The 10515-nt window shown below is 25.8% G+C and overlaps 1 protein-coding gene across 8 annotated transcripts in view; it reads left to right on the forward strand.

Moving 5' to 3' along the window:
* Positions 1-8973, forward strand: part of LOC102674292 (adenylyl cyclase 78C-like) — a 14449-nt gene extending 5476 nt beyond the window's left edge. For 5 of the 8 annotated variants that reach the window (XM_006612440.2, XM_006612441.2, XM_006612437.2 and 2 more), the window contains exons 6-21: positions 133-317; positions 463-661; positions 1431-1589; positions 2051-2280; positions 2613-2749; positions 2960-3272; positions 3344-3550; positions 3643-3740; positions 3907-4407; positions 4480-4764; positions 4939-5176; positions 5257-5383; positions 5503-5609; positions 5694-5957; positions 6041-6349; positions 8581-8973. In XM_006612440.2, the coding sequence (XP_006612503.1) occupies positions 133-317; positions 463-661; positions 1431-1589; positions 2051-2280; positions 2613-2749; positions 2960-3272; positions 3344-3550; positions 3643-3740; positions 3907-4407; positions 4480-4764; positions 4939-5176; positions 5257-5383; positions 5503-5609; positions 5694-5957; positions 6041-6253 (3263 nt within the window). In that variant the 3' untranslated portion in view covers positions 6254-6349; positions 8581-8973. Of the gene's footprint in view, positions 318-462; positions 662-1430; positions 1590-2050; positions 2281-2612; positions 2750-2959; positions 3273-3343; positions 3551-3642; positions 3741-3906; positions 4408-4479; positions 4765-4938; positions 5177-5256; positions 5384-5502; positions 5610-5693; positions 5958-6040; positions 6350-8580 lie in introns of those variants that run through there. The other 3 variants (XM_031508901.1, XM_031508902.1, XM_006612443.2) reach the window with 3 other exon arrangements.
* Positions 8974-10515: the final 1542 nt, after the last annotated feature.

Raw genomic sequence — 10515 nt, forward strand, 5'->3', positions numbered from 1 at the left:
TAGGCATGGGTTACTATTGATTGGCGATCCTTTACCATTATTTAAGATTAATAATCATTACGCTTTGATCAAATAAGTTTCGAATTGAGAATGATTTTACTTTATGTATGAATGTCTTCATGTTAATTGCAGGTTTTATAGGAGCTGGTTTAGATTTCTCTAGTCAACAACGTCTTATGTGGTATATTTTGTTTGTCGTATACGCGCCGTACGCTATGTTGCCATTACCTTTGAGATGGTGTGTTCTTGCCGGTTATGGGACAGCTTTAACTCACATGGTGATGGCGGGAATAACTTTATTACGAGATCCAACATATGTAAGAATCCTTGATTTATATTCAGATTTATTTTTTCCAAATTAATTCTTCTATTCCTTGATTATCAATCTTTGTTTTTCTTAGTGCAATATTTTTTGATTTCGCAGCTTTCTTTAAATACATATATTTAATTTTGCAATTGCAGTTGCATGATATTACGTGCATAGTTCGTATGCTAACAACCAACGTCCTTCTTTATCTTGCAATGAATCTAGCTGGCATGTACACTAAGTATTTGACAGACAGAGGACAGAGACAGGCTTTTCTTGAAACACACAGATCTATGGAAACCCGGCAACGGACTCAAAATGAGAACAATCGACAAGAAAAGTTACTTCTTTCTGGTGAGATAGAATTTTCAAATTCATTAGCCAAACTTCTTATTAATGATGCTTTTTTTCAATTTAATTCTAAATTCTTTTAAATTTTTTAGTAATTTTTTAACATGTAACAATTTATAATAGAGAATATTATTTTTCACGAATTTTAGAATATCAATATATAGAAATATTATTATTTATATTATTTATTACATTAAATAGAAATAATGTGATATTTGCTGAAAGAACATTATTTAAATTAAACTTGTTATTTTGTAATTGTTTGCACAATTAATTGGATAAGTATTAGAGACAATATATATGTATATAGTATAAATGTGTTACACGTGTATCACGTATTGGTGCAAATATTCCGATACGTATTCAAGTATATTTATATATATGTTGAACATGTCGAACATAGTCTATAAAAACGCATGGGGTTGCGCCGCAAGCATGGGGTTCGTCAGCGCGTGTAACTTGCTCAGCCGAGTGTCAAAAAGGGTCACTAGACACTTTCACCCGATTGCGCCAGATATGTTTTACCGATAGCCTAGCAGTATTTTGCTTTTATGTATTATCGATTTTTCGACGATTATTTATTTAGGAAGTATAAGTAACATACAATGGAATAAAACAAAATAAACAATTCAGTTATTCTTGCTTGGATATGGAAGAATAATGAAACGATTGATTAATTAATATCATACCATTTTAATTATAGCAATCTATGATTTCCTATAATGTTTTTTAATGTGTAATCAAATTTTATAATTTATTAATTTTTTTATAGTTTTACCAGATTTCGTGGCTAAAGAAATGATCCGTGATATTGCTCGTGAAACTGCTCGAGGTGGAACGATCTCTTTCACACCTAATCAATTTCATAGAATATATATTCATCGTTACGAAAATGTTAGCATACTTTTTGCTGATATCAAAGGTTTCACTGGTATGTAATTATTCATCATGATAGTAAACTGCACTAATTTTACTATTTTTAAAAGTATAATATTGAAATTCTTAAATAAATTCATAAATAATATATAATTGTTTAAGAATCTATTATTTTCTATCGATATTTCTATTATTCTATTATTTTCTATCGATATTTGTATATATCGATGTTTTATTTTTTTTTGTTTTTTTTAATTTTTCACATAATTTATATAATATATACTAATAGTTTTTAAAATATATTTTTATTTCTATGTTTCGAAGATATCAAAATGGTAAAAATTATGTTATTGACATAAGAATATAATTTTTAAATAATTATATTAGTTATTCGTTTTTATTTCATATTAATCTTTATTAGCAAAAAATTTTATGTTACTAATTGCAATTTTGAAGTATTTTTACGAATTTTTTGATTGAACAATTTAATCTATAGCATTAATTTTTACTATAAAGCTTTGGCCAGCCAGTGTAGCGCTCAAGAACTCGTCAAAGTATTAAATGACTTATTCGCTCGTTTCGACAAGCTTTCTGCAGAAAATCATTGTTTACGTATTAAGTTGCTTGGAGATTGTTATTATTGTATATGTGGATTACCAATTGCTAGAAATGATCATGCTCATTGTTGTGTGGAAATGGGTTTGCATATGATTAAAGCAATAAGAGATGTGCGATATACAACAAAGGTATTTAAATTTTGTATTATTTTGTATATTCTAATGTATATATATTTCTAAATATTTAAAATATATTACTAATAGTTATTACTGCAGTAATTATAAACTAAAGATTCATTTATAGCAATCTTCCATTCAATTTAAAATTTACAGTAAGTTATTATATGTTAAAAAAATAATTTTAATTGCATACATATGATTTTAAAATCCTCTAAAATTAATTAGATATAAATTATAATTTCTTAATAATATATAATATATGTGATAAATTATATATAGAAAAATTAAAAAAATATAATATTATATAAATATATAATATAAAAAAAATTGATTTCATTTAGGTTGATTTAAATATGAGAATAGGGATTCATAGTGGTTCAGTATTGTGCGGCGTACTTGGTCTTCGAAAATGGCAATTTGATGTTTGGTCTTATGATGTAACACTGGCTAATCATCTCGAAAGTGGAGGAATACCAGGGTAAAATTTATCATTTTTCACAAAATTATAAATATATTCTATGAATAGTACACATATACAATATTTCTTCTTTTATAACAAATTTGGCAAAAATTTGATTAGATATAATATAGTGTTTTAGATATGTATAGTGTAGTACTATATGATATATAGTGTTTTAGATACGTTAAAAAAAAACAGATACATTAAAAATATATATATAAATTTCAGAAGAGTACATATATCAGAGGATACTTTAAATTGTTTGAATGACGTATATGAAGTGGAGCCGGGAAATGGAACCGAAAGGGACAATTATTTAAAAGAAAGGAATGTAGTTACGTATTTAATTAAACAAGTGGAACCTTTAAGATCGAGACGACGATATTCTTCACGACCAAAAATATGGTCTGAAGATGATATGAATAAAGGTAAAAAGAGCTTCAAATTGAACAATCCATTAGCTACGAATAGTAGTGCTCCAAATTCTTCCACTGAAGATGATATTGGCGTAGATTGGACACCAGAAATACCATTTGAAAATGTTCGTATTTAATAATTATTAAAACTGCAAAAGAAAAATCTTGAAAATTTAATGATGCGTTATTTTTATAGTTAAATACTGCGACATCGGTTAGTAATTTGGAATCGGAATACCTCGAGGAAGAAAATGGTTCTGCAAAGAGTAATAAAGCTGTATCTGCTGCATCCGTTGAAAAATTGAAAACTGCAGGTCTTGAAACCGCGAGTAATAAGCGCATGAGATCGGCGAATATAAATGCTTGGACTTTGCGTTACAATGACGAAAGTTTAGAATCAAAGGTAAATTCAGTGTTAATAATCAATTTAATTAAATTTAATTAAATTTTAATGTTTTTTACGATATGAATATTTTCTATTTCATACATTTATAGTTTGGTCAATTACGCGAGGATATGTTTAAATCCAATATGATTTGTTGTTTTGTCGTATGGATATTTATTGCAATTTGTCAAGCAGTAATATTGCCAGAGTAAGTAACTATATTTTTAAAAATTCTATTTTAATTATCATTTTTATATAATGATTAAAAATAATTTTCTAATCTTTGAAATAGAGAATTAAATATTATAAATTGTGATATTTATCAAGAAACTAAAAACATATTAATTCGAATTTATATTATTTTTCTTATATAGCTGCATTATTCTTTTGGCTTCGTTACTGTTGACGACGCTCATTTTAGTAGCATCGTCCATTCTAGTGATGGCGGAAGAATTCAAAACTTTGCCAACATATTTACAACACGCTTCTTCGATGTTAGTTCACAACAAGCAGCACCGAACAATCTTTATATGCAGCGTAATTAGTTTGATGGCTTTGACATCGATCGTCAGTGTTTTAGTGTGTCCAATGTCGATTCGACAATATCCTGAAGCTCTGGAATTACAACAGCAACCATTAATAAATCCAACGTTGCAACCAGAGCGATTGGTAACGCCGACTGTTGGTCTTGATCAATTTATTTTGACATTTCTGGAAGCTGCTCTTCGCGATGAGTCTTCAGAAGAACAAAAGGACATTTCTTCTAAAGAGAATCAAACTGTATCCCATAGTTCTAATGGCGAAGAATTACGAACGAATCTTATCAAGGCGAAGGCTATGCTGGCGAAAGGTCAAAGAAGAAAAGAGTTCTTCAGGTTTTATAGATATGAACAATACCATAGACTCGTGATTGGAAGAAATTATAGCAGATTTTTTTGAAATCGTAGGGATGAAGACATCATCTCGGGAAGAATCCTGTCGACATCGGAAACAAAACCTCAAGTAGAATCTTTGTATTCGCTGGACTATGACGAGGACATCGTTTTGGGGACTTGTGTTAGACCGGAATACATTGTATTCACGTGGATCTTATGTTTGATCGCATTAGCTTCTGCATTGAAATTGTATTATTTAGTAAAGACGGCATTGGCTACAATTATCGTGTCCGTTTATGCCGTATTGATTCTCGTAGTTTGCAAGGATTTCTTTACAATTCCTAATGAAGAGGATTCGTAAGTCATGTTTAATATTTGGCGTTAATGAAATTTACTCTTCTATAACATAATTCAAGAAAGATTAAAATAATAAAATATTGAAAATATATATTTTTTATATTTGATATTAAAAATGTCAAAAAACTTATTGCTAAAATAATGATATAGTGATATAATTACTTGTATTTTTAGGATGTCGATACCTCTCTCGGCACAAATGCTTACGTTTCTATTAGTATTTTTGGTGATGGTTACATATCACGGTAGATTAGTAGAAGTAACATCTAGATTAGATTTCCTTTGGAAACAGCAAGCTGAAAGAGAGTTAAGTGACATGATTGAATCACGGCACAATAACATGCAACTATTGAAAAATATATTACCAGATCACGTAGCTCATCATTTTTTAACCCAAGACAGAGCACCTGAGGTATAATTTTACATTTTTAATTTGTTAATGAGTTTGTTAATTTAATGAGTATTATAATTTTTTTTTTAATACATTTATAGGAGTTATATTCTCAATCACGTGATAAAGTTGGAGTGATGTTCGCTAGTGTACCAAATTTTACAGAATTTTATTCAGAAGATGTTAATAAAGGAATGGAGTGTATACGTTTATTGAATGAAATTATTGGTAACATATTTATAATTGAAAAAAATTTTGTTGTTGTTTTGGATATTTAAAAATATTTGTTATTATTAATAATTTATATAATTTATTCAATAATAAATATATATTTTAATTATTTTTAGCTGATTTTGACGAACTCCTGGATGAAAATCGATTTCATTGCATAGAAAAGATAAAAACAGTCGGAGCTACTTATATGGCAGCTTCTGGTCTCAATCCTTGTCAAAATGTAATTATAAATAATATATAATTTTTTTTTATATTCTATGTAATACAATAATAATCAATTATCATCTCTTTAATATTTTTCTAGGATAAAAATAAAGATGATATGGAGCATTTATGTAGACTAGTGGATTATGCAGTAGCTATGCGACTCCGTCTTGAAGACGTAAACATACATTCGTTCAATAATTTTGATTTAAGAGTAGGTATAAGCTGTGGTCCATTAGTAGGCGGTGTAATCGGTGCTCGGAAACCTGTATTCGATATTTGGGGTAACACGGTAAACTTGGCTTCCCGTATGGACTCTACAGGTGTTATGGGAAAAATACAAGTTCCACAGGATATTGCTAGAGTAATTAAAGAATATACATTTAAAAGAAAAAGATTATTTGTTATATATGCAAATTACATATTTGATTTATAATATTTAAATAGTTTTTGGAATCGAGAGGATATCAGACACAGAAGAGAGGACTTATCGAAGTTAAAGGAAAAGGAACAATGGAGACATATTTCGTATTGGGCAAAGGGACTTTGCAACAAGAAAGTTCAACTAAGCACACTGCAAGGTGCCGAAGTCTTGCAGCAGTTGTTTATGGTGTCGTTCAAGCACGTCGCAAGCAAATGCGAGCACTTAGAAGGACATAAGTATTATATTTATATCAAAAAATTTTTTTTGATTCGTTGGTGCCTAGTTATGTATGTACAAACGGTTCACCTTTAAATTAGCAGTTAATGTATAAGGTAAGATAAAATGAACGATTTCTTTATTTTTAAAGTAATTTTTAAAAAATTTTTTAAAAATTATTCGTTGGAGAAAAGATTTAAATGAATTCACATTTATATTTTCTCATTATTTATAACTACACATTATTAACTATTCATATTATTAATAATTATTGTTATTATTTTATTATTATTACATTATTATTTTATTGCTCAGAAAAACTATTTTAAATTATAATATCAAATCATTTATTTAAATCTATTTTTAATAATTTTGAACATTTTTTTTCGTGTTATAAAAAATTGTTTATTCATAAACAAAAAAGATTGTATATTTTGAATATTTCTTAGAAAAGTTTATTCGAAAAAAAAATAATGTGATATTTTATTCGAATGTAATTTATTGCTATTACATTATTGCTTAAAATATTTTTTCTCCATCTTAATATAAGAATCATTAGATATTCTATTTTAGATGATTCTTCCAGTATTAAAATTTAAAAAACAATGAACATTTATAGTTAATATATTACCTAATATATTTTCTTTTTTGAAAAATTGGATAATATATTAATAAATATGTTCTAGTAATATTTATAATTAGATTAATGTAAATTAATTCCATTTTGTATCTCTACTATTGTTAAATTATTCAACTCACTTTTTTCTCTTAGCAATTATATAGAAATATTTTGTTTTATTCTATTATTTAAAAATATTTTAATAAATGTAAAAGTACGATAATTATTGTTTATAGAAAATTATAAAATATAGTTATATTTTATTTTATAAATGGATATATTTCAAAAAGTATTTTGAATTAAATAAAAAAGGCACTCTTCTTATTTAAAAGTACAAAGTACTTACAAATAAATTCATTAATAGAAAGTTTCAAGTATACTTCAGAATCATTTATTTTCCATTTATTAGTAGCCTTAATAAAATTCATTTAAATTTTGTAATTTAATTTTTAAAACTAAAATTTTTTAATGAAATCATTAAATAAAACTTTAATTAGAAAATTATTCAAGGTAATATTGAATATTCTTGAAGTATCTTTGAAATTATTACTTATCGACTTTTTATTAATAGTTGTGTTTTTAATTCATTGTACTTTTCATTATATATCTATTTATACTTAAATTAAAATAAATCTTCTTAAAAAAAATTTATTTTTTTTAAAAAAAAAATGATATAAAATATTTCTTGTTTTTAAATAATTAAAATTATGCAATTGTTGCATAATTGAAAATAGATTTGATTATAGAATTAATCGATAATCTACGAATCAATTTTATGTTCAACGTATTAATGAATTCTTATAAATTTTTAATTTTCTATTTTTTCTTTATATTTTTTGTTCTTTATTTAAGATAATTAAAGTCCAATATCTGTAAATAATAATTTGACATATGCAGAGAATAATAATAATAAAATTAGAAAATATATACATAATAAAAGTATATAATAAAAGATTAATTGAATTATAATATGACACATTCGTTGGAATAAAAATAAATAAATTAATAATTAAAAAGACTTTTTAATAATTAAAAATAATTAATTAAATAATTTTTGTTCCATATAATGGATGATAAAAAATTTTCTGAATTTATTTCAGTTGAATTTGATTCAATTTTAAGTAGATATGTTATAAGGAAATAAGAAATATCGTGTGGCAAATAGTATTTTTGGGAAAAGTCAATTTAATAATAATTGCAGGGCAGCAGCGTTTGTGTTGATAATCATAATGTACAGCACAGTCGAGCTCTGTGTAACTCTATATTACATTATTATGGTAAACACAATATATTTTAATTAACTGTAATAATAATTCATGATAATAATAGTTGTAATGATAATAATAAGGCTAGCTACAGCATGATCTCCCGCATAAAGGGATCACCCGATCCAAACTGTACACTTTTACAACATACTTCATAATAATAATCTAATTACATTAATTATAATTAGGTAATCATTACAATCTGAACCTAATTAGAAGAATGTTTGCGACACGTAGGAGGGACCGCATGCCTTGACTTTTCGAGAAATTAATGCGAAAGACTAAAAAAACTCATGTTTCCCATATATTTTCTCTATTTTAAAATTCTACATATACCTGTGTCTAAAGTGAGGGAAGTTTTGTGTATCTACATTGATTTCTCGAAAGCAAAGGTATTTTTTTTTCTTTTAAAATGTTCTTTTCCATTCTTTCTTTTTTTTTTTCATTTTGTCTCTTTTTTCAGGTATAAAGGCACTGTACACGTAAACATACAATATTATAGAAGAGCGCTATAGGCGGTCCAGATGGTACTTTTTAAACAGTAAAACGTGCCCGTTTAAAAATATCAATACGATCTTTTTTCTTTCTTCCTTTTTCATTTATTTACTTTTTTCTTTCTTTTTGTTACGATGCTACGCACTTAAAATAGGGAGCGGTTTCCTTCGATTCTAGCTGCATTGGTCAACGCTATATTCTCTTCGATATTATATCTTAAACATTAAGAAAAAATATAGATGACTATTATATCAGAATGTGCAGAATTCACGGTAACTATTTAGGAGGAAATAATTGGTCAATGCGATCAGAAGTTAAGAAAACGCTCCGGTTTAAAGGTGGGATTTGTTTATCACAATTTGGCAGTGAATGTTTTCACATTTAAAATACAGTTTTATAAGTTTTAAGCTACGTGTTTTGTGAATTAGGTATCATAATTTTTTTCGTTTTCATTTTCCATGCTATGGTTTGCTACATTTCACTTTACGTTACAGACGAATTCGAAAATATTATTTCTTCTTTGTTATAGTCAGTTGTACAGAAAAAATAAATTTCTTTTTATGTTTGTTTTGTTAATTTCATTTGGTAAGTCAGAACTTAAACACTTCATACATTATTTAGCGAAAATACGTTTTATGTATGTCCTTTAATTTTTTGTTTTTGTTATTTTTTCCTTTGTTTTTCGAAATACTTACGCAATTTTGTATGTGCGCCATTTTATGAATTTCAAAATATTTTTGAAGATGAAATGAGTACAAAGGAATTTCTTAATTTCTTTTGATAATTTTCTAACATTTGTGCGCAATACTAAATTGCATAGTTTTCTAAAATTCACCAATGTTACATTATTCCTTGATCAGTATCAAAATACAAGACTTTGAAAAATCTGCTTATGTGCAGGATAAACAACTGAGTGATTATTACAAAGATGTATTTGTTATATAATTCTGCTCTCCTACCTATTCTCTGATTTTACAAAAATCAAATATTTACAGTTACTTACATTTTATTAAATGATAAGTTAATATAACTACTGTTCTCAAGTTCTCTGGCTTTTTCCATTAAATTTATAATTCATTATACGAATAATGATGCGTAATTTAAATTTAATTAAATAAAAGAAAATATTAGAATATTAAGATGTACATATATAATATATATTTCGACTAGTGAATGTAAACTATCTAAAAACCAATTAAATTATAACTAAAACACAAATGGTATTTGGAAGCTTACATTAACTAGTCTACTATTTCAAATAATATATTTTATCAATCCTAATATTTCTTTATATTTTTCCTTTAATTTATAAAATATGCCATTTCTGCAGGTTGTTAAAAAATCTAGTATATTATTTAGGAAATATAATTTTATTGTTTAAATAAAAAATAGATTATTTTTTTATTCTCTATTGAACTAGAGATCTTTGTTTAAATTAATTATCATAATTAAATTTAATGATAAAAATTTAAATTTTTAATGATAAAAATTTAATTAATTATAATACTGCCAATTATGATACTAGATTTCTAAATCCATCCTGTGCAATTGCAGCATATTTTCATGAAATATACTGAAAAAACAATTTAAAAAAATTCATTCCAAAGAAAACAATTTTTTCTTATTTATGTATCTTTCTATGTTTAAATAATTACCATCAAGATCTTTAAATATTCAGATATAAGTTTACAATTTTATCAATGATCACATACAAATTATTTCGTTAGAATTTTATAAAATTATTTTCCATTCAATTGCAAATATTCCACTTGTAAGCAACAAAATATAATATATTTTATTATTATTAAGAGAAGTACATTTCTTGCTATAATATTAATTTACCAACAAGTGAAACTTGTTATTTGAAGAATCTAAAACATTCTAAAAAAAAAAAAAAAAAAAA

This window comes from Apis dorsata, unplaced genomic scaffold (assembly GCF_000469605.1).
Source record: "Apis dorsata unplaced genomic scaffold, Apis dorsata 1.3 scaffold_112, whole genome shotgun sequence".
Classification (NCBI taxonomy): Eukaryota; Metazoa; Arthropoda; class Insecta; order Hymenoptera; family Apidae; genus Apis; species Apis dorsata.